Below are 24127 nucleotides of genomic sequence, written 5' to 3'. Positions count from 1 at the left end.
CATAATTTAAAAAAAAATGCAATGGCATCTTCACATGGGTAAAAACTTTAAGCAGTACTCGCATCTCACAATTTAGCTGCTTCACTTTTTCAGTCGAGAGAGTAATAACATTGAATTTTAAATTTTCACAAGCTCATTTAAAACTTAACACTGATAAAGTGCTTTGCTTCAGCCTTATATTAAATTGCATCATTGCTTAACTAAGGCATCTTGTGCAGAGAGCTAGAGTCCAAACCCTTCAATGGTTAACATTGTCAACTAACATAGGAATTCATTTAAACTGCACAATCTGTCAGTTATGTTTTTTATTTAGAGGGATTGGGAAGGAGGAAAGGAAATTCAGCACCACTCTCATCACAGAGGACTGTAAAGACTTTTGCAGATTATTATCGACAAAAGTATGGAAAACTCCTGCTTCAATTACTCCCCGGTCTTATAATAGGAGAATATTCATTTGGGGTGATAAAATATAGTTGACTGTAAACAGAAAATGTAATGACAGACTGAATTGAAAGTAGCTACCACAGAAAATTTCTTACCTGTAATGAGCGCAGCACCCGTCTGAGACCCTCATAGTCTTTCTCTGAAAGTGGGCTGAGCACAGTCATAGCATCCTCTGTGGACTGGCACTGTGGACAGACATACTCATCAATGAGATCTGCCTCACTCTGTAGTATACCAACACAGCGCCCATGGTACCAGTTCTGGCAACGGTCACAGCCGATGTAAAACCTACAGGTTTAAACAAAGAAAAAGCTTATATTAACTGTAAAGTTCAGCAACAACAAAATGTATTATTGCTTATGTATTTAGTTTCTTTCAGCAGGTTCTCTTGATGACACCAAATATTTAAAGTAAAATGTAGTTCAGCCACACAGACCAAAAGCTTAATCAACAGACTATGCTGAGTTAGCTTAAGTAGTAGAGTGCTGTAAAAGGTCACAAAATCTCTAAAGCATCAGTCCAATTCCCATCCCTGATAGTTATCCAGCAACCCTGGGGCTAAATACTTACTAAAGATGCTGTTCACTATATAGAAACAAAAAAAAAACAGGTGCAGAAGTAGGCTGTTTACCCCTTTGAGCCTGCTCCACCTTTCAATATGATTATGGTTGATCATTCAAATTCAAAACCCTGCTCCTATTTGCTCTCCATATCTCTTTTCTCCATTACACCAAAGAGCTATACCCTAACTCCTCATTAATATATTTATTGATTTGGCTTTAAGTGATATAGAATTCTCTCATCTAAAACATTAATATATTTTCTGAATAGCCAAGTCCTGGCACAGATTCTTCTGGTACCCCATTAGCCACTGCCTGCCATTCAGAAAAAGACCCATTTATCCCTAACTACTTGTTCCTTGGTGACTAACTAGTTCTCTGTCCATGTCAGTAACTTCTCCCCTCCCCCCAGTCGCATGTGCTTTAACCTTGCATGCTAACCTCTGATGTGGGACATTATCAAATACCTTCTGGAAGGCCAAATACACAACATCCACTGGTTTTCCCTCATTTATTCTGCTAGTTGCATCCTCAAAAAATTCCAGTACATGTTGTCAAGCATGATTTCCTTTTCATAAATCCATGCTGACTTTGTCTGATCCTGACATTCTACTTTACAAAGGACTCTAGCATTTTCCCTCCCACCAATTTCAGGCTAACTAGTCTACAATTTCCCATTTCCTCTCTTTAAAAATAGTGGGATTGCATTAACTATCCTCCAATCTGTCGCTGCCGTTCCAGAGTCTAAAGAACATTGGAAAATAATCCTCAATACATCCACTATTTCTAGGATCTTTCCTTAAGTCCTCTGGGATGCAGACTAATGGACCCTGTGGATTTATTGATCTTTAATACTTTCTCCCCGTCATATTTCCCTACATTTAGTGCCTCTTTCTCACTAGACCCCATGTGCTGAATATTTCTGAGAGTTATTTTCATCCTTCTTTGTGAAGGCAGAACCAACATGTCTCCAATTTTTTTGCTCCCCATTAAAAATCCCCATTTCTGACCATAAGGGACCTTCATTTGTTTTCATTAATCATTTTCTCTTCACATATCTAGAGAAGCTTTTACAACCAGTTTTTATGTTCACTGCAGTTACACTCTCATACTCTATTTTTCACTTTTTAACCAGTTTGTCATCTTTTGCTGGAATTTAAAACTATTCCCAAACCTCAAGTTTGCTTCCTTTCCTGGCCATTTTGTATTTCTCCTCCTTGGATCTAATACTGCCCTTAATCTAGTTTTATAAGCCATGGTTGAGCCACCTTTCTTGCTTTATCTTTATGCTAGACAGGAACAAACAATTGTAATTCATCCATGTGGTTTTTCTAAATGTTTGCCATTGCCTATCCACTGCCAACCCTTCAAGTAACTTTTCCTATACAGCCATTTTGCCCCTTATATCTATATTGTTTCTTTTATATAGATTCAGAAATCTCAGCTCAGTATCAACTCTGTCATTGCCCATCATACTATCACAATTCTATCATACATTGATTGCACTTCCCCAAGGAATCCTATACAACAAAGATTTCTCATTACATAAGAGCATTCTAGAATGATCTGTTCTCTAATTGTATCCTAATGTATGGTCCAAACAAAACATGATGAACACACAAATATTCAGCTAATATCCATCCTCACCACCGTATTGATTTCCTCTTTTACTAATGATGTGACTCCACCTCTTTGCTCGTTTTTCTGACCCTTCCCAAATACCTTCATGTTCCGTTTCCGTCCCTGGCATCCTAAAGCCATAGCTCCGCAATCACCACTATATTATATCCATCTATAACACAGTTAAGTCATCTACCTTCCCGTGGCCACTCTGTGTACTGAGACACAACACCTTCAAGCTTGTCTTTTTAATATTCTTTGTTACCTCAGCATTATTTTGCGGTGGGGCCCTATTTGTTCCTAGCCCTTGATTTCTATGCCTTCCACTTTTGCCTTTTTGTTTTCAGATTTCATTTCTATCCTTTTTTCCTCCCCATTCTTCCTGCTCAGGTTCCCATTCGCCTGCCACTCTAGTTTAAATCTTTCCCAACAGCACCAGCAAACAGCGCCACAGGGACATTGATTCGAGTCTGACCCAGATGTAATCCTTCTTGCTTGTACAGGCCCAGTCCCAAGCAAGTTGGTGCGGGAAAAAAAACTTCTTCAAAGTCAAATTATGCCCCAATAACTTTAAAATTGGGAAGCACATGCAGGGTTATAAGCAAGCCTTAGGATCAGAGAATCCCAAAATTTGTCATGGGTAGTGATTGATTTAAGCTACTAAAATAGTTGGCTCATTATACTTTTTCATGTTTCAGAAGATTAAACACAGTCACAGATAGCAGAAACACAATGCTGCAAAGCTTTTGGACAGCAACTTTCACTGCTGTGCAGAACAAATGTTATATATTTTTAAGACACAACAGGCAATCTTCTTCTTCTTTAAACAGAAATGTCTAAGACAAACTGTTGAGATTGCAAGCCTTAACAAAGTGTTCACTATTAACAAAGCAGAAGACTGTTTCTTGAAACCCGCAAAAATGTATTTAACGTTAGACGCCAGGCTTCCAAAATGCATCGTACAAAAAATACTGTAAATAATCAGCAGATTCTATGGAGAGAAAAACTCAACATTTCAGAAACAAATAAAATTCATAAAATTCATTTTTCCCTCCATAGGTACTAGCAGACTTGCTGAGCATTTCCAGTATCTTCTGACTCAATTTCAGTTTACCAGCATCTGCAGTATTTTCTCTGGGCTCCAAGATGCCCAATTCCAAACCCCCCTTGTACAATTCAGAAGTTTATTTTTCCCTAGCTGATGGTCTAATTTTTCCTCGCAAAGTAAAAACATTTCTTCAGGAACCCCAAACAGATTTAAGATTAAATACAATACCTACAGTCACTCAGCTAGACATGGAGTGAAAGAGCCATTCAGACCACAAAGGCACGTGGCTTCATTTCCAGTCCGTGGAGTTGGCCATTTTCAACTCATATAGTGACGTGGGTTCCTGAGTTGGGAGTTGCAGGACTGAGGGCAGGGGTAAAACAGTCAAGGCTCTAACCCAGTTTGGCCTCAGACAGATAAAGGGTCTCGACCCGAAATGTCAACTGTCATTTCCTCTACAGATGCTGCCTGACCTGCTGAGTTTCTCTCCAGCTGTTTATTTCAAGGCTCTAACCAGTTATGCATATGAAAGATATGATTTTGGGCAAAGGTATAATTAGCTTTGCCATGATAATGCAACATGGATCAATAGCCAGCCAATCCTGATTGCCTAAACTTGTAATTCTGGAGTATTTGTTGATCAGGTGATTACAATGTTCAGAACCAGTGGGAGTATATCCCAGCAGAGAATCAATGTCTTCAGATAAAGGAGAAGGGAAAAAATGGATTAATTGTGGTTGACCTAACCAGAATGGACAGAACTGCAGGATATTAACTTGCACACATCCAAATTTAATGGAGAAAATAAAAGCGCAGCAGAAAGTCCATGGAAGATATCAAAATTGGAGTAGTAACATATATTACAGGCAAGTTTACTATGGTTTCATGCAGTTTGCATCACAAACAGCAGGTAAGAAGCATCTACAAAGGACAATAAGTGCATGCCTGTCCCTCAGTAGGAAAGCATTCAAAGGGCGATATAAAGTCTCTGTTGACGTTTCAGCTTACTGTGATTCGTCGTATGGTGTTCTACAGATACAGTAGAGCTCCTCGCTGCTGCCCTCCTGTGCTCGTTTACACTCATTGCAAATGTACTCATCCATTTTTTTAGCCTCTTTTTCTGTGATACCAACACATTCTCCGTGATACCAATTCGTACAGAGATCACAGCCAATGTAGAACCTGAAAAATGAACACACACATTGGAGTGTGTTTAAGCTTCTCTCTCCCTCCCATCAACTATAAACAGTTCATGCAGAGGCAACTCGATGGTGCAGCATACTCGTGTGCTGACGTGTCAGATCAAAGTACGTGGATATGGATCCTGTCTTAGAGTATCAACAGGCCAATCTCAACCGGGATAGTTGGGAAGACAAGGTGATCCTACAGTCCTCCCTAGATCAAAAGATACAAATACAAGAGGAAGAGTCAAATTGGACCTCACATGTATACCTGTCAATGATAAATGCTCGGCCAAATTGTCAAGTCTGCTTGTTTGGGAATTTGGCATGGATTAGGAGAAATATGGTGCTTGGCATAAGGAGATTAATTAAGAAAACTGAAACAGAAGAAACAATTCATGGATTCACAGGTTTTGGACCTCTGGAAATGTGTCTAATTCCTATTTGCAAAAACAAAATGTTCACCCTATTCCCCACAATACTCACTAGTGTAAGTAGGACTGTCTAATGCTACAGACAATGTCTCCAATTAACCTAGCAGGAAATTCAAAAGGCTGACTGAGCCTTTTCATCATTAGTAGAGTCCTGTGATTGAAATGGAAAATAAAACTCTTTTTTAAGCAAACCAAATTTTAGTTGTACAAAAATGGTATTTGGTTGTGGCAGAGTTTCCGGATAGCAGACCACCTGATCACATCGGGTTTTGGGACTAGTCACAATAATGAATAGGAGATATTAGTACTCCTTAGATTTTGTATTTGAAATTGTTTTTTTTAAGGAAATATTCCCTCTTCCTTTAGGCCAAGAGTGTTGTGTGTAACGACACTCAAAGATATTTTCTCCTTCCCCTCTAATCCTTTGCCTTCAAAGTGATGCAACAGAGATCACTTACTCTAGGAGGTCAGGAGTACAGATCACAACCAAATTTTGAAAGTGTCATTGCATCAATTTTCCAGAATCAAAAATTAAGCAGAATGTGTTTGAATTCTGACGAAATATTCAATCTGGCAGTCTTTACTAGCAATTGTGGCACAAACATTTCCATTTTGAACACTTCCATTTTGCAAATTTCTACAAGACTGAATTTTGAACCTCATGCTTTCTAGTCAAAGTTTTGAAGTTTCTTCAGAGAAAGAATGGTTGATAAGCTGTTCCTGCAGAACTGCTGGAATAACTGAGGAAAACAGAGCAGTTAGAGTAGTTTTCCATATAATGTAGGAATGTACCAACTTTATTCCTGGGAATAAAGAGTGACTTATTACATTTTGTCATTGTGGTACATTAAAGAAGAGGAACAACAATGAAATTTAAATGAACAATAGTATGTGATTGCAAATAATATTAATTTTAGTACAGTCCAATACCTGCTCTATTAAAAGGAGTATTAAACATTCATTATCCTTTTCAACAGGACTTTTACAGAAACAGAAGTTAAAACCAACACAACTTGATAGTAGTTATTTTTGCACAAAAATTCAGGTTCAAATGAACAGGAGGATACTGGCCTTTTCTACAAGAAACAAGGAATATCAGTACTGTGCATGCAATCCCAAAAAGAATACGAACGATAATACTAGTTAGAGGGGGAACCTAATTGCTATGCTGAATCATCACTGAGACAAAGTAGTGAAAAGTTAATTTAATCAAAGCTATTGTCTCAAAGTGCAGAAAATATGGTGACAGTGTGTTAGGGTGTTGGAGCACTAATGTGTTGTGGACCTGCAGGTTTGATCCGCAATGCTATGTTCCTGACATGTACCACGTTGTTGAAATGAGATAGCAAACCACAATCTAATTGGACTGAAAGCAGCTACTTAGATTATTCTATCTACTGGCACTTCATTAAGACAATTAATTTCCAATCCCACTGCTTTGCTCTCTCAGCAGAAGACCGTACCTTCCTCTGGTTCAAACGTGAACACTCTTCACTTAAAGCACTGCAGCAGTTTCTGCCCCTATAACAAGTCATTCCATAATCCCAACAACTCCACCCATGCAACTTTAAACTTCCAGATTATAATGTCACAGCAGAGATTTTTCAATGTGCCGTGCTCCCTTCCTTTACAAATTTGTCAGAAAATTTGAACAGAGAACATTCCTAAGGGTTGCACTGATGAGAACACAAGAAAATAGGAGCAGGAGTAGACCATTTGGACCCCCAAGCCTGCCCTGCGATTCAGTAGGATTATAATTTATCTATGCTGGCCTCAACTCCTCTTCTGTGCCAGTTCACCAAAACCCTAATCTTTCAAATATTTATCTATCTGAATATGGAGATTGAGGTCTTGCATGCTAATTCCATGCACCTTCTGATGCAAAGGGATCTCTTGCATATCCTTTTGGAATAATGCATGAAATTTGTGGCACAGGACTATTACATAACCGAGAGAAATTGCTTCAAATTCTGAAAATACGGGCAGAGGAAACGTTTGGCTATCACATACTTTGACTCATCATAAGGCGTCTTGCAGATACAGTAAAGCTTTGTGTCCTTCTTGGATTCTTTTGAGGTAGTAGAAATCATCTTCTTCTTCTTCACCTTTGCAGGCTCCTTCTCTTCCTCTCTTTTTCGTTTCTGCGTCACAACGGTTTGTATTGCGTTTGCAGTTGCAAGGGCTGCAGTGTGCAGAGCAGCTGCCTGTGCTTTCTCCTTCTCTTTCCTTAATTTATTCCTGTCTTTTCTCAGTTCCTCCTACCAAATGGCACAGAATTTTAGTCAATGGGATTAAATTCACGCAACAACAAATGCATCAATGTAGCCAAGGAGCTAGGAATGTGTGTTGATCAGAACACTACTGCACGTTGTATTCTATATAAGTAACAAAGATATTGCGTGGAAAAACCTTACAAACTTGTCAATTTTAGGTTTCACTTCCAGGTTTCTCAGACACAGGAGGACTGCCTGGTGCTAGCACTGAAGCTTAAATTCAGAGTATTTTAGTTCAGTTATCAAAGATTCACTTCTGAAAAATCCTAAACTACACTCTTATATTGCTGACTGACTTCCATTTCACCTACACATTAACGGAGGTGACTTTTTGGCAGAAGTACCAGCAACATCTGATACATGAACTTGTTTAAGGTGAGTAACCTTTATGTGGTTTTTGTCACATTATCAGAGTGTTCCTTGGAAGTCATGCATTCCATTCTTTGGAAGGAAAGAAGGAACCATCATTCAAGAATAAGCTAGTTTGAACTTCATCACTGTCTTTATTATCAGAACAGGAACTCCATGTCCTAGACAATCAAGTGCCAAATTGGAGGTAGGTTATGTTAAAAATACAATGTAGGGTATTTAAAGACTAATTTAAAATGCTTAAGGCAAAGAATCTTATAACTTATTTCAGAAGTGCAAACAACATATTTTAAACTGGCAGCAGGGATACAAAATAGAACCAAGACACAGAAAACGGGGAGTACTGCTGAACAATGTTTCTTTAACCTGGAAAGGAATATACACTGTTGTTCCCCAGGGTTTGGTACTAAGATCTCTGTTCGTTTTGATAAATATTGATGGCATTAGTTGGATATAGAAAATGTGATTTTAAGATCTGCAGATGGCATAAAACTCAAACACAGTGAACAGCAAGGATGATAGTAGCAAACTTCAGGGAGGACAGAGACAAGACCGGGGAAATGGGCAGAATAATGTGAAGTAATGGATTTTGAAAAGACTGAGAAGTGGCAATATGAACTAAAATGATGCAATTTTAAAGGGATTGCTGGAACAGAGACCTGAGATTCACCTGCACAAAACTTTGTAGCTGGTGGAATAGTTGATTAAGCTGTTGAAAAAGCAAAAAGATTTGTGGTCTTACAAACAGAGGCATCTAAAAGGACAAAGGCAAGAAAATTATACCAAGCCTTTATAAATCAGTAATTGGGCCTCATCCAAAGAACAGACCCTTCCTTTGAATACCACATTTTAGGAAGTACGTCACAGACTTGAGACTTTGGTAATAGGGAAAACCCAGGAAGTTGGATTTAATTTCTTTAAGAAGATTAAAGGGAGATTATTAATAGTTTTAAAAAAATGAGAACTTCTGATCGAGTAACTAAGGAGATTTGTTACACTAGTTGATAACCAGAAGACACAGATTTAACATTACTGGCAGGAAAAAAAAGAAATGGGCGTAGGATGACTTGAATAGCTCTCTCAAAGGAACTGGTGAAGACACATTGGGCTAAATGGCTGCTTGTGCTCTTAGATGTTAAAATTTCATGCCATATTATTCTTGAGAACGTTGAGCAGCTGAAACCACAATACCTTTTCAAAGAACAGAAGAACATCCTCCTACAGTCAAAATTTCTTCCTTATTATCATACAAAAGATTACCTTCAACATTTTTTTCATTGCTGTGTACAGGATTTTATTTTGTGTAAAATGTTAAGTGAAAAAGAGATGGAAATCTGATTTAAAAACAAGGTAAGTGCTCAATGGTCACATACCTGCACCTCAATTTGAAGTTCTTTGTCTAATAATGCCCGTTTCTTTAGGATCTCAGCTTTCAATTGCTCTTTGTGTTTGAACAACAGCGCTGATAGCTTGGTGGCGTTCTGTTTACTGCGCTTCTGCTCCACATTTTCATCTCGCTTTCTCTTCTTTGCTGCTTGCTTTTCTTCCTTATCAATTTTATCCAGAATATACTTCATGACCTGATTGCACACAATCATTCTGGATCCAATGAGAAAAGAAGAAAACTGATCGCCAGTGCACTTCCCAGTGATTTACCACATTCTCCATCCAACATTTTATAGGGAATTGTAAAGCACAGAAATAAAATTCCATTAATAAATCTTTTCCTTCAACACAAACCATTACAAGTTGAAGGACAGATCTGTGAAACAGTAGTGTGGATCAACATTTATTGCCAAAATCATAGGTTGATTAAGCTTCCTCTTCAGACATAGCACAGCAGTGAAAGCATTTAATTTGCTGCTATGCAAGATGTTGTTTTCCAAAATCAGCTTTGTACTTTTCTCTAAGGTCAACAACATTAGCTGACTATTGTGTGCTGGACTTATACCAACAAATATCAGTGTGGGGATAAATCGTTGCCAATATTGAGTTTGTCAGGGCAAAATCAGTATAATTTCATATGAATCCTAACTCCTCCAATTTCTGACCTTAAAAATTAAAAAAGGGTTATTTAAATATTCCTTGGCCAATTTAAGATCTTGAAAGTAATCAGGTGTCCAACAGGTCATTTACACCCATGATTTCTCAAGCTGCTTCTGGCAATCTTGTGTGTGTCATCTGAGGAATGACCAAGCAGGGATAAGATGCTTCTCAAGATGGGAGAGCAAATAGCCCTCGTATAGTCATTGGAAATATTTATGACCAAGAAAGAATCATACAAGGAAACTTCCTGATCAGTAAGATATGAAGCTGCATATCTACTGAACCAGAGGGAAAATTGTATTACCTGTGGAGAAGTGAGACATCACTGTTATTTTAGAGCAAAATCTCAATTTCAAGGTAGAATGCAATGTATATTTTTAAAAACAAGTCTCAGCAAGTTTCAGAATAGATCATCAAAAAGGAAACTGATTCATTTGAATTGACACACAGTTTCAAAGGGAGTGAATTGTATATTCACAAGCTACCTCTCATTATTATTTTAGGTTTTAAAAGCACTGGATAACCTCAGTCTCAAAAGAGACTTGCATTTTATGAAATACACTTCAATATCTTTATACTTCTACCCAAAAGACTAATAAATAGATTGTATAAATGACATCAATTTATTGTTCACACGTCATGACAGAATGTATGTATATTTTCTACTTCTACATTTCCTTTACCAGTGCCCAACTTACATGAGTGTTGGTATAAGAGTCATGATTAAGTTGGTCATAATCTTGCCAAAGACAAGAAGATTATTGGTTCAAGTCCCACTCCACATAAATTGACACTCTATTTTAATACTGAGCTACAATGTTGGAGATGCAATTTTACATTATTGCTTACGGGAGCTTGCTGCAACTAATTTGGGGTTGAGAGAGGTGGGATACCCTGAGTCGTGCATGATGGCACGAAAGCTTTGGTACGAGGTTTTTCAGGCGGATACCAAAATCAGTCCTTAATATTAAATGTTCTACAGCTCTTTAGTTTGGAATAGAAAAATTATACACCTCATAACACAAATGAGGGAAGCACAATAGTGTAATTCAATCTCAAGACTGCAATTACATTTTATGACAGCCAAATTAGATTTTACACGCACTCACAGATTTTGTAATATAAAACAGCATGTGCAATATAAAGCACATGGAATTCTTATCGCCATAAAATAAACATTTCTGATAAAACTATAAAATACAAGATATTTTTGTGCTTTAAATAAAACAAAAAGTTATCAAAACCAAGATCTCTCAACAAGAAATGTTTTCTTAGTAATGATTGACAAAGCTGGCTCACAAATTATAAATTGTAGCAAGCAGTTACAAAGGATTATGTTGAATAATCCACCAGTGCATTTTGTTAAATTGAGAAGTGGGTCAATTAAAACATCAGGTTAGAGCCAAGTTCTTAAATTACTTGTTCTCTCCATTTCACATGCAAACCTTCAGCATCATTGAAGTCAACTAGTGTCCAGGATAAGCCATTTTATTTTAGGTAAACAATTTTATTCTCTTCATCTCACTGCTTTCTCACGGCAATTAAAAATTTCATATTTATGTATAATAAAAGAGAACATCGAACTATTTGCATAAATCAAGAACCAGTTTTTCATTCTGTGCCTTTTGTTAATTAAATTACATGGAAGATCAGGGTGGAATGAAATGAAGAAAAGTAATCTCAAAGTGGCTCATTTTAAGGAAATGAAAAGAGGATTTTGTTATTTTTGTAAAAATAATTTTCTTGCTGATAGAGAGACTGTTGACTTTACTGAATGATAAACTAATTTCATGTACACTTTTGTAACTCTACCAAATACTCATTCTCTTGAGATAAATATACCTCTGGTTTTCTTCCCGCTCTGCTGGTGACATCATCCTACTCTTTGCCTTCAAGTGCTCTATGACAGCATTTTGTTTCATTACCACCTTCATAAAAACAAAACAGTTCATACATGAAAGATAACCATAGCATGAAGTACCAAATACCTTCAAACTTTAACGATCAGCAAACACTGGGGAGGGATGGCAGCAACAAATGCCTTGGTAAAATGTTTGATTATTGATGGTCATAGGTGGATCATGGATCATAGTTGGCAGGGGAGGGGGCATTGGTGGGGGAATGATGGCAAGTGTGGGGAAGGATTAAAAAAAAGTGAGAGAAGTTTGATAAACAGAAAAAGAGGGTGGGGATAGTGGAGAATGGGAAAATAGATAAAGTAGCCAGGATTATGCTGACACTCAGTGACAGAATAGGAACAGAAACAACCTTTGAGGAATGAATGTCTTGCCTACTCTGGAGCAACTTTTTAAAAAATTCATTTATTGTCTTAATTGCTACTTGAACAATGCAGCATATTCAAGCCTACAGATCAAGGTAGTTTTGTGGGCATGTTGTTCCAAGCACGTTCAATAACAGAATTGTTTTCGGGCAATTACTTTATGCAGTTAGTTCAAATTTATGGCTTCGACTATTGAGGTTTAGGCAAGGAAGCACATCAAACTTCAGATGAAGAATTCTGGTCATTTGGCTATCAAGCTTAAACATCACGAGCAGTAAAGACTTGCTTAGAAAACCTACAAGCAGCAAGATTAAGAGGGTTGCCATTGTTGAGTTCAGTGCCCCACATTACTTCAGGAAACTTGCTGGCAGTCATTTTGAGTCAGATTACTGCATGAGGTGTATGGAGTGCATAATATAAATTATGCACTCCATACACCTTGTGCAGTAATCTGAAGCAAAATCGATTCAATTTAAGAACTGCATAAAAAGTATCCCCACCTGAAGTGCTCCTGAAAAGCAGTGTCACTTGACTAGACCAATTTTTAATGATCAATATGTAATGCAGTTCCCCAAAAGAACCTGTGTTAAAAGCTACATTTCAGAGGAAGGTGAAGCACAAATCATTAGGCTGCATATTTGCAACTGTAATTCTTTGTAACATCTATTCCAAATTAGTGCACTCACAGAAAACCAATGGAGAAGACCTTTGGGAAAAAAAGTAAAAAAAAACTTGCTTTGTGCATTTCAAACTGATGGAGAGAAACTGAAGTTTAGCTGAGCTCCACTAAGATGGTGATAATTCCTTATTTAAATTAGAACCTAGTGGTTCAATTCAGTGGAAGAAATGGCAGAATGCAAAAGTATTTTAAAAGAACATAGCATGCAAGAAATAAATTTAATTCTTCACCAGTAATTATTACCTGTTTCTGAATAATTTCATTTTGGTTTGTTGTCTGCAGCATATGTTCCCTTTTAGCTTCTATCTGCAGCTGTTTCTTTTGCTGTTGCTGTTCACGGATCTGCTGGATTCGCTGGAGCTGCTCCTGAACACTGGCTGCTTGCACACTGACTACATTTTGGATCTGCTGGGCTGAAGTCAGTCCTGGCTGCTGAATCTGAACAGGGACCTGAAGTTTGTGTTGTTGTTGTTGAACCACACCCTGAGGAACCTGAGGCAGTGTCTGTGTCTCAGCTGCTGCCTGAGTTGTAACTTGGGGTTGAAGTGGAGGTGGAGGGACCATTGTCTGAACCTGGAGTTGAGGTTGCTGGGTCTGTAGCTGAGGCCGAGGTGGGGACTGTACAGTTAGCTGATTCCCAGCCTGTACTGAAGGAACTTGAGCTTGTGGCTGAGCTTGTATCTTGTCAACAGGCTGGGCTTGTGCTGGCTGCGTTTGGACAAGTTGTGCGGAGGATGGTGGTTGGGAGGCAGCTGATGTCTGAACTGGAGAAGGTGGTAGAGGCTGAGGTGGTGATTGAATTGGAGATTGCATTTGTTGTACATTTGTTTGTACCGGTTTTTGTTCCATTGCAGCTGCAGAACAAGATCAAACATATGCAGCATCTTATGTAAATGTATACATACAGGGTCAAAAGTAAGTAATGAGTAATTGATGCAAATTAGACAACAAAAGCAAAATGTTCCAGTTATTATAAATTCCAGTATCGTCAGTACAATGGTTTTGAGGTTAATTGCTTAGTGAATGAAATTATTCTTATTCAACAATATACACACATTTTCATGCACAAAGTTAATCTTACAGCAATATTCTAGTGATGACATTCACTGATTGTTCGCATTGTAAATATCTCAAAAGTTTGTACTTCTAGGAAAGCATTCAGGAAGTGACTTATTGAGAAATAATTCCAGAAGAGTTCATTATCAAGATATTTCATTCAGGTGAAGAAGTTAAAATACATGATACCAATATAAAGGTCTTACCTGGTGCTACTGTTGTTGTAGTGGCCACTGTGGTTGCAGCAGCTGATGCCGTTACTGTTGGTAAAGGTGTGAAGAGGAACCTCTGAATAGTTCCACTTGGCATGGCAGCCTGCATCAACTGTTGTCCCGGCCCAGGAATAACTGATACTCCTTGTGGAATAAGTTGAAGCTGTCCAGTTGTTTGTCCCTGCCCTTGAATAACCACAGTCAGTCCCTGACCTCCACTCTGCAACAACATCAGCAGCATTATTACCAATTCGAAGAGTCTTGTTAGTATCAGTATGTATCTATATTTTAACAAATTACCCTGCTGCGTGCTCTTATTGGAACTGATGTAGGAAGAGTTACTAACCAACAATACAAGGTAATTTTCAAATTAAGAATAAATTAGAATAGTAACAGGACACATGCTACCAACTAAAGTCAAAAAGAAAATATCTGGCATTTGTATTGTGCTTTTTACATCCCTTTCAGGATTTTCAATGACACATTCTTGAAGTATAGTCATTACTATAATCATGAACATGTGGTTACCAATTTGTGCACAGCAACTTCCCACAATCACCAATGTAACAATGACTAGATGATCTATTTTGGTAGTGTTGGTTGAGGGATATGCTGGTCGACCACAGGGGATAACTCAAAACTGAGTGGACAATATTGTAGGTAGTTAATCTTCTATCTTCAGTTATAATTGCTGGGTAAAACTTTCTAAATCCAATCAGTGAAACCACGTGCTTTTGTTTTAAACCAAGAGGATGAATGCAAGAACATATAGGAGCAGGAGTAGGCCACTCAGCCCCCCAAGCCTGCCCTGCCATTCAACATGATCATGGCTAATCGGCCCCAGGCCTCATTTCCTCATCTGCGCCAGTTCCCATAGCCCTTGATTCCCTGATCTTCCAAGGATTTATCCATGTCCTCTTTAAATACTCCCCATGATCTAACCTCCATAACCCTCTGGGGTAGAGAATTCCAGAGAATTGCCACCCTCTGCGAGAAGAAATTCCTTCCCACCTCAGTTATGACCGACCCATGATCACATAATGATGTCCCTTTGTTTGAGATTCTCAACATCTACTCTGTCATTCCCCCATGGATTTCAGACATTTCACTGAGATCATCCCTCATTGTTGTAAACTTCAAATAATATGGATTTTATTTCTTTAGCTGATGGAACCATCTTCTAATACCAGGAATTATGGAGTAATAAATACCTCATCTTATCTCTTGGACTGCCTCCTAAGCCACTATATGCTAATAAGGGGACTAAACCATGCCCAGTATTCCAACTGTGGCCTCAGCAGTATCCTGTACAATTGTAACAATTCTCACCCATTCCTAAACTCCAACCCTCGTGCAATAAAGACCAATTGCCATTTGTCTTCCGAACCATTTGCTGCACCTGCCTGCTAATGTTTTGCAATTCATCCACATGAACATCTAGATCTCTCTGTTGCTTATTTGCAATCTTTCTCCATATAGATAATAGTCTACATTTAGTTTTTACTTACTGAAGTGCGTAAACCAACTACTCCATATTAAACTCCATTTACTAAGTTTTCACCGCCTCACTTGCCATATATATCCAATTGTAATGTCCAACACATCCTCATCCAACAAGCCCTTCTGCCTATTTTCCAGCAAATGAGATGGATTGGCCACTATTGGGCAACGCAGCTTCAAGTAAATTTAACCAATAATCACTTCCAAATTTCTTTTCCAAACAGAAAATTTAGATCAATTGCTTACCTACTTGATTTAAGGGTTGGCATTTTTGAATTAAAATACATTTCTGACTGTATTGGGATGGTATTCCCCTAAACGTGTTTTGCATTTTTCAAGCTGGAAACTTCACAATTCTTACCTGCCCTTGTGTGAGCTGAGTGAGCTGTGCCATTGTTAATCGGACCTGTCCCTGTTGTGGCCTTTGGGTTGGCTGCTGGCCTTGTGGGGTTGCAGGCCGACTTTGGATAGGCTGCACAGGCGTGCTTGGAGCAGTAACCATCTTCTGGGTGGAATTCTGAACCAAACTACCTGCACTTGACACCGTTGTTACAGCCTGCCCACGAATAATCTGGGTGACCACTTGTTGGTTTTGAGCTGGAATACAAATAGAGTAGATGGATTCATGCCCATTGTGACTCATACCATCACTCATTTTTCATAGTGAACTTTGTTCCTTTGCCCTAAATATTGGAAGGTGTTTTATTCTAACTAGACCGTACCAAATCCAATTCATCTTTGAATTTAAGTGCAATAAGTACCCAACTTTGATATGCCCAGTAAACCAAAGTACCGCATCTAATTATGAAAGAGGAGAGTGATTAAATGCAGGGGAATTAGGGAAATGATGATGGAATTAATCCAAGATAGCTCTTAAGAGTCAATAAATTCACAATGGGCTGAATAGCTACCTTTAGTAATTCATAATCCTAGCGAGGTGGTTAAAGGTTCTTCTTCAGGTCACTCAAGTGAAGAATGTGGATGAGCATACTATTTACATGCAACAAAACCATACAACAGTGGAAGCATGGCATTTAGTACTTCAATTAGGAAAGGCTTAGTGGGGTCAGGAATATTTTTGAGTAATATGCTATGGTTAGTCATCTGAAAGTGAAAGTGCACCAGTACTAATATTGGAAAAGGCAGATTGAATTTATTGAGAAGTCAAACATCAGAGCTAATATATGAAGAATGAGCACTCTGGTTTGGTAGTAACAGTGAACACCCAATCCTCAAGTGGGAAAAAAATATTGTGAGTTTTATAAATGTCTCTCTTTGCTTAAACATTTAATCATATATAGTTGTATACACTATAGTTATGTAGTTTTTTCCCCCATTCTATACATCTACATGTAACTGTTAGAGCAGACCAACAAGCATAAACATGTTTGGTCTGAACTAGCTACATTCCTCTAATTTTGGACAAAGGCATCTTGGAGGAATCTCATGCATGCACCACTTGTGCTCAACTCTAGACAGCATAACTGCCTTTGAAGCAGATTGCCCACTTATTGCAAATAGAAATTGAGCTTCATGTTAAGGATTTACTTCAAATTGATTTCATATGTTGAATATATATTTGTGGGCTCATGACATTGTTTATGAACTTTAATTCTTTGTCTTGATTTGCTCAAGAAAATAACTAACATTAATATTTAAAAATTAAGTTTAATTTATTTTCATTTATTCTTATCCCAACTCCAAAACTGAAGAGCTGTTGAATTATGTAAATGAAGTTAAGTTCCAAGACATATGTAGCAGCAGATTTAGTCATCTTCAGGTAGACAGGAGAGCCACAAGGCTGCAACAGGAATATTAACTGCACAAAATAGAAGAAACACCTATGATTAAGAGAGAGAGTCAGAAATGTCTGCAAGTGAATGCTACTGACTGGCATATTCCAACGTGCAGGAGTACATGCTGAGGGATGCACTAAGCTCAGTGCAGCCACCACTTGGCTTTGTGTGGAAGGATCACAATTTAGGTTCCTGCTGTCACAGAACATGGAGGGACTGAGCTCTGGGTAACAACCTCTCAAATGTTGCACTGGTACATTGTTTAGGTGGGGGAAACATGAATGGTATTGACACATTACAAGAGAATGTATTGAAATGATGGCACAATAAATGGAGAGAAAGATGTGTACCAATTTACTGTATATTTTTATTTTGAAATAAAAAGAAATGTGATCAAGCCTGCATAACGGATGGAAGCACAGATGGATTGGCTGATGCATCACATGACAGTCTGGGAAATATAAAAGGTGAACCTACTGGCTGGAAGTATACCTTGTTGTACCATCAAAGGTGTTCGTATTATAGTTTTCCCAATTGCTGCTGTCTGTTGAAAAGGTGTCCTTATAACGGTAACACCCGGGCGTATTTGAGTTGTTCCTCCTGTTGTGAGGACCTGGCATAAAACGTTAAATAACATTAATTACAAAATGGTAATTCCCATTCCATAGTACATTATCATAAGAGGTTACAAAAACTCTTTCAAATATGTGGAGCTTTTCCCCAACAAAATCATCAAACCCAGACAGCTCTGATCCGATGCTTAAGAAATGAATTAAAATTTGGTGTTTCACTCAGCAACCCTAAGATTACCAAATTCAAAATATCCAATAATTATTTGATGAACAGGCTGTACTGACCTGTGAAACTGAACTAAATTTTAACAGCCCAAGGGATGTCCAAAAAGACAATGTAATGTGCCACAAAAACCATTTTCAATTATTTGTGTGGCTGTGTTAACTTGGTTGCACATTGCTGAAGTGTGCTCAGCCAAAGAACAATTATACAGCCATTTGGTCCATCATGCCTGCTTGAAGTCTTCAATCATTCACAAGATACAGACATCACTGGCAAAGACAGCATTTATTACTCCTCTCTCATTGCCAATGAACTGCAGCATGTCTGGACAAAAGTTATTAAGAGTGTTCCAGGATTTCATAACAATATAGGAACACTAATACATGTCCAACAAAGGCTGGTGTGCAACTCTGAAGGGGGTTAGAGATGATGGGTCTTATTGTATACTTATTGCACTTGTTTTTATGCATAATGTAACTTGAATATATCTCAGCAAGTAAATTCTACTTTTTAAATGCTGAATTACTTTTTCTGTATTGTATACCTTCTAATCCCCTTCACCTGTTGTGAATTCAGTTTGTACAGTTTGCAGGAGGAACATCTACTATAATTATTAAGATTTATATGATTTAAAATATTAGTAATAAAATAGTAAGTACCTGTACCTGCTGAGTTGACGTCGTTGTACCTGGTGCATTCTGTCGCAGAGTTACTGTGGCGGTTCTTGGTTGGAATGAAGTAAAGGTTTGCTGGCTTGAAGTAGTGCCCGATGGAATGATTCCCAAAACTTTCTGCTGCACCTGAACTACACCTACAAAAATAATGAGGGAAAATTCAATGGTCATCTAATTCAATCACTGCCTATGCATTAGACAATGGTAAATGGTTAGTAAAACACTTCCAAGCTCAATTGTTAAGACTGTGTTTCAGGGCAAAGAGATCATCTAAAAAATTTATGTTCATAGATCTTGTGTCAAATGAATGTTGTGATGTAGTTATTAGGAACTATAGAGACAAAGTGGTTGAGTGTTTGAACAAATATGACCTGATCACAGGTTAGATTTATAAAATACTTCTGATGAAAGATCAATGACCTGAAATATTAACTCTGTCTCTCATATCATTTATTCTGCCTCAGTATTTCCAACATTTCAAATTTTATGGATTAATGCAAAGTTAGCTATAGCAAAAAAGCTGACTTTTATGAGGATGCTATCAAGTTAAATAAGAAAACATCTATAGATTTTAACTTAAGGAAAAACCATTTAATAGGATTCCACAAAGGAAACTGATCGCGAAAATCAACACTGCATGGAATTGGAGGCAACGTTTACTACGTTTACCAGATGAATGAATAGAAAGCTTAAGTTTATTGATGACTCTAAGTTTGGCAGCACAGTAAGTAGTGTTGATAGGACATTTATATCGAGATGCCTGCACTGCTTGCTGGCTGGACATTCCAAGACTTAATTCCTTTCCCATTCATAATGCTGATGGGCAATCCATCACAACTTGTGTTTGTTAGCATGCACTCACTTGAAGGAAGATGATGGTTCTTTTTTCTACTTTGCTATATCCACATGGAATAGAATAGGACATTTGTGGCATGTTCTAAAACAATAATAAATTGGTATGACAACCGTAACTATTGACTGCCTGAAAACACCTGAATGCACAAAAGGTTCTGCTGTCACCTTCAAAGTTACAGACAAAGCAGTGCTTCAAATGCAAAGAAACACATTCCGAGAGCTAGATAGAACATAGAAAAACTACAACACAATTCAGGCCCTTTGGCCCACAAAGCTGTGCCGAAAATGTCCCTACCCTAGAAATTACTAGGCTTACCCATAGCCCTCTATTTTTCTCAGTTCCATGTACCTATCCAACAGTCTCTTGAAAGACCCTATCGTATCCATCTCCACCACTGTTGCCGGCAGCCCATTCCACGCACTCACCACTCTCTGAGTAAAAAACTTACCCCTGACATCTCCTCTATATCTACTCCCCAGCACCTTAAACCTATGTGCTCTTGTGGCCACCATTTCAGCTCTGGGGAAAAGCCTCTATCTACCCGATCAATACCTCTCATCATCTTATATACCTCTATCAGGTCCCCCCTCATCCTCCGTCTCTCCAAGGAGAAAAGGCCGAGTTCCCTCAACCTGCTTTCATAAGGCATGCTCTGCACTCCAGGCAGCATCCTAGTTAATCTCCTCTGCACCCTTTCTATGGCTTCCACATCCTTCCTGTAGTGAGGTGACCAGAACTGAGCACAGTACTCCAAGTGGGGTCTGACCGGGGACCTATATAGCTGCAACAATACCTCTCGGCTCCTAAATTCAATTCCCCGATTGATGAAGGACAATACACCATATGCCTTCTTAACCACAGAGTCAACCTGCGCAGCCGCTTTGAGCGTCCTATGGACTCGGACCCCAAGATCCCTCTGATCCTCCACACTGCCAAGAGTCCTACCATTAAGACTATATTCTGCCATCATACTTGATCTACCAAAATGAACCACTTCACACTTATCTGGGTGGAACTGCATCTGCCACTTCTCAGCCCAACTTTGCATCCTATCTACGTCCCTCTGTAAGCTCTGACAGCCTTTCAAACTATCCACAACACCCCCAACCTTTGTGTCATCCGCAAACTTACTAATCCACCCTACCACTTCCTCATCCAGGTCGTTTATAAAAATCACAAAGAGCAAGGGTCCCAGTACAGATCCCTGAGGTACACCACTGGTCACCGACCTCCATGCAGAATACGACCCTTCAAAACCACTCTTTGCCTTCTGTGGGCCAGCCAGTTCTGAATCCACACTGCAATGCCCCCTTGGATCCCATGCCTCCTTACTTTCTCAATAAGCCTTGCAGGGGGTACCTTATCAAACACTTTGCTGAAATCCATATACACTACATCTACTGCATTTCTCTGACTGAGTCGGGGGAAAATGGAACCTTCTCACAAAGCCCTTTTTTGAAAGTCCAAATACGTCTTTTATTACCTCTGTGTTCTGAATGAATTATGGGTATTAAATACTGGTGCACTGTACTGTCCTGCAATTCTCTACATTTATTGTGTTTTTAACAGGAACGTGGCCCTTCAGAAAGTAGCCTGCATGCAATAATGTTTTACACCAGTGATTTTTGAGAGCTATGCCATCAGGAAGCAGTTATGTTCAAAGAAAACCAGTGCTTTGCACATGCACCATTAATTGTGGAACAGGAGTCAAATATTTCATTTTTTAAAAAGTTCAGGCAGCCAACTGGAGTGCTTTGACCATTCAGATTTTAAAAATTAAGTAATTATCACAGCACAGCCATTTTGCAGTGACGCTGACCATCTTACATAACAATGGTAATCAGCAGGTATAAACTCCTGGTGTTTGTATTCACATATAAGTTATAAGTTTTTCCTACTGTCTTAATATTCCTTTAACAGGTAATATCAGCATTTACAGGATTTCCCTAAATTCCCTCAGTAGGTACTGTTGAGATGCACCTTGAACCACTGTAGTATTTGTGGTGAAAGTTGTTCCACAGCCCAGCTGAATAGTGTTCCAAGATTTAGACCCAATGGTGCTGAAGGAATGGTAAGATATTTCCAAGTCAGGAAAGTGCATCACAGGAACCTCCAGGTGGTGGCACACTGATGCACCTTCACTCTTGTTCTTCTGGATGTCAAGCCAACATGGATCCAGACCCTATTATATTCTTGGCCCAGACATGGACAAAAGGAGATGGGAAAAAGTGTCTCCCCATTGACAATGAAGCTGCAATAGACCTTGTACAGTCTCAAGGTATCCTAGAAAATCTGAGTCGGTTGATTTACATAGTGCAGGATATTCAGTTTATGGTCTGCTCATGTAGACACAATGCTTGTTTCGCCAATCTAGTTAAGTTTCTGACCAATGGTGACATCCAAAATGTTGACAGTTGGTGCCTGAGTGGTGTAAAGCCATTGAATGTCAGGGAATTATACTTGGACTTGCAATTATGAACAAATTGCAAAATGTTAAGAGGCAGGTGCAGCAAATGGTTAGAAAGACAAATGACAAACATTTGTGTTTACTGAAAAAGGGTTAACGTTTAGGAACAGAATAGTATTTTTACAATCGTATCGGGTACTGATGAAACCACATCCAGAGTACCGCGTAGTCTTGGTTCCCTTTTTATAGAAAGTATATACTGGCATTGGAGCCAGTCCAAACGGACTTCACCAGGCTAATTCCTGGGATGGGAGGGTTATCCTATCATGTAGCTAAAGAAATTACATCTATATTCTTTGGAGTTTAAAAGAATGAGAGTAGATCTTATTGAAATGTTTAAGATCCTGAGGGGCCACAAGAGGATAGATGTCAAGATATTTTCACTAGTATAAGAATCACATATGAAAGACAGTTACAAGATGATGGGGGAAGTCACTTCAAACTGAAGTGCACAAGAACAACTTCTCACAGATGGTTGTGCATCTCTGGAATTCTTTACCCAGAGGGTTGTGGAGGCCAAATCACTAGGGTTATTTAAAGAGTAAGTGGACACTTTTTTTGTTTGAAAGATCAGAGAATTGAGGGCTAAGGGGAACTGGCACAGAAGAGGAGATGAGGCCTGGGACATGTCAGCTGTGATCATATTGAATGGCAGGGCAGGCTTGAGATTCTGAATGGCCTATTCCTGCTTTATTTTCTTATGTTTTTATGTCTGGAGATGACAGAATTATAGAGGTTTGAAATGTTCCACTGTTTGTGGGAGAGTTTAGCTCTGCCTTTATGCTTCCTCTGCTGTTTAGCATGTATATAGTCTTCTGTTGCACCATGTTGACACCTTTAGTTTTTTTTTCCAGCTGCTCCTTGATTCGAAGTAAGTCTGTGTCTTGAGGACCATGAGGTGGTCATTTATAAACAGATGCATCTGGAACAGGTAGTGAGGATAAGGTCATGGGTTTACCCATTGTGTTTGTTCTCTCACCACATGCCACAAACCCAGCATGGAAGTTGTGTCCTTCAGCAGATACTCAGCTTGTTCACTGAGCCACTCTTGGAGATGGACAAGCTACTCTGTGCCTTTGTCTTTGCATTTGTTTTGAATGGTGCTCAGTATGGAGGAGTACTGACTCATCTGCTGAGGCAGGGTGGTAGGTGGTGATCAGCAAGGTTTACTTGCCTGCGTTTGGCCTGAAGCCACAAGACTAAATAGAGTCCAATGACGAGAACTTGCAGAACCACTCCTATCTGAGTATATACCACTCAACTGGAATCTCAGCGCCAGCAACCTGGGTTCAGTTCCGGCCGCTGTCTGTAAGGAGTTTGTATGTTCTCCCGTGTCTGCATGGGTTTCCTCCGGATGCTCTGGTTTCCTCCCACATTCCAAAGATGTACGGGTTAGGAAGTTGTGGGCATGCTATGTTGGCACCGGAAGCGTGGCGACACTTGCGGGCTGCCCCCAGAACACTCTACGCAAAAAGATGCATTTCACTGTGTGTTTCGATGTACATGTGACTAATAAAGATATCATATCCTTTTTGCAGCTGGTGGGACAGGGTTCATAGTGGAGGTGTCTGAGATGAAGGGTGTAATTCTGTGAATACAACAATGCTAGCTTGAAACTAGACTGTGGAATGGCTCTTATAACTCCAAATATTTGCAAAAGAACAGTGTAGAGTGGGGCTAGAGCCATTTTTTGTTTGAAAATAAGATAATCGGGGCTACCAATAGAGGTTACATACTATCATGTCCCACTGTTTGTTGCTGTCAGAGGTCAGAGATCTCAGCAGTTTTTCATCTCATGCTTTCAGTTTATGATTATAAATAGAGGCAAAAATGGAG

General features: G+C 38.9%; 1 protein-coding gene across 9 annotated transcripts in view; it reads right to left on the bottom strand.

Moving 5' to 3' along the window:
* bptf (bromodomain PHD finger transcription factor) overlaps positions 1–24127 on the bottom strand; it is a 148583-nt gene that overhangs the window by 12796 nt on the left and 111660 nt on the right. For 5 of the 9 annotated variants that reach the window (XM_052032810.1, XM_052032814.1, XM_052032815.1 and 2 more), the window contains 10 exons: positions 18954–19105; positions 17977–18112; positions 16065–16300; positions 14198–14423; positions 13179–13789; positions 11818–11903; positions 9303–9528; positions 7298–7545; positions 4681–4854; positions 540–732 (listed from right to left, as the gene is read on the bottom strand). In XM_052032810.1, coding sequence (XP_051888770.1) covers positions 540–732; positions 4681–4854; positions 7298–7545; positions 9303–9528; positions 11818–11903; positions 13179–13789; positions 14198–14423; positions 16065–16300; positions 17977–18112; positions 18954–19105 — 2288 coding nt within the window. The remainder of the gene's footprint in view (positions 1–539; positions 733–4680; positions 4855–7297; positions 7546–9302; positions 9529–11817; positions 11904–13178; positions 13790–14197; positions 14424–16064; positions 16301–17976; positions 18113–18953; positions 19106–24127) is intronic. The other 4 variants (XM_052032813.1, XM_052032818.1, XM_052032812.1 and 1 more) reach the window with 3 other exon arrangements.

Source organism: Pristis pectinata, chromosome 18 (assembly GCF_009764475.1).
Source record: "Pristis pectinata isolate sPriPec2 chromosome 18, sPriPec2.1.pri, whole genome shotgun sequence".
NCBI classification, from domain to species: domain Eukaryota; kingdom Metazoa; phylum Chordata; class Chondrichthyes; order Rhinopristiformes; family Pristidae; genus Pristis; species Pristis pectinata.
Note: the sequence above shows the minus strand (reverse complement) of the source record. Positions and strands in the feature narration are given on the sequence as shown.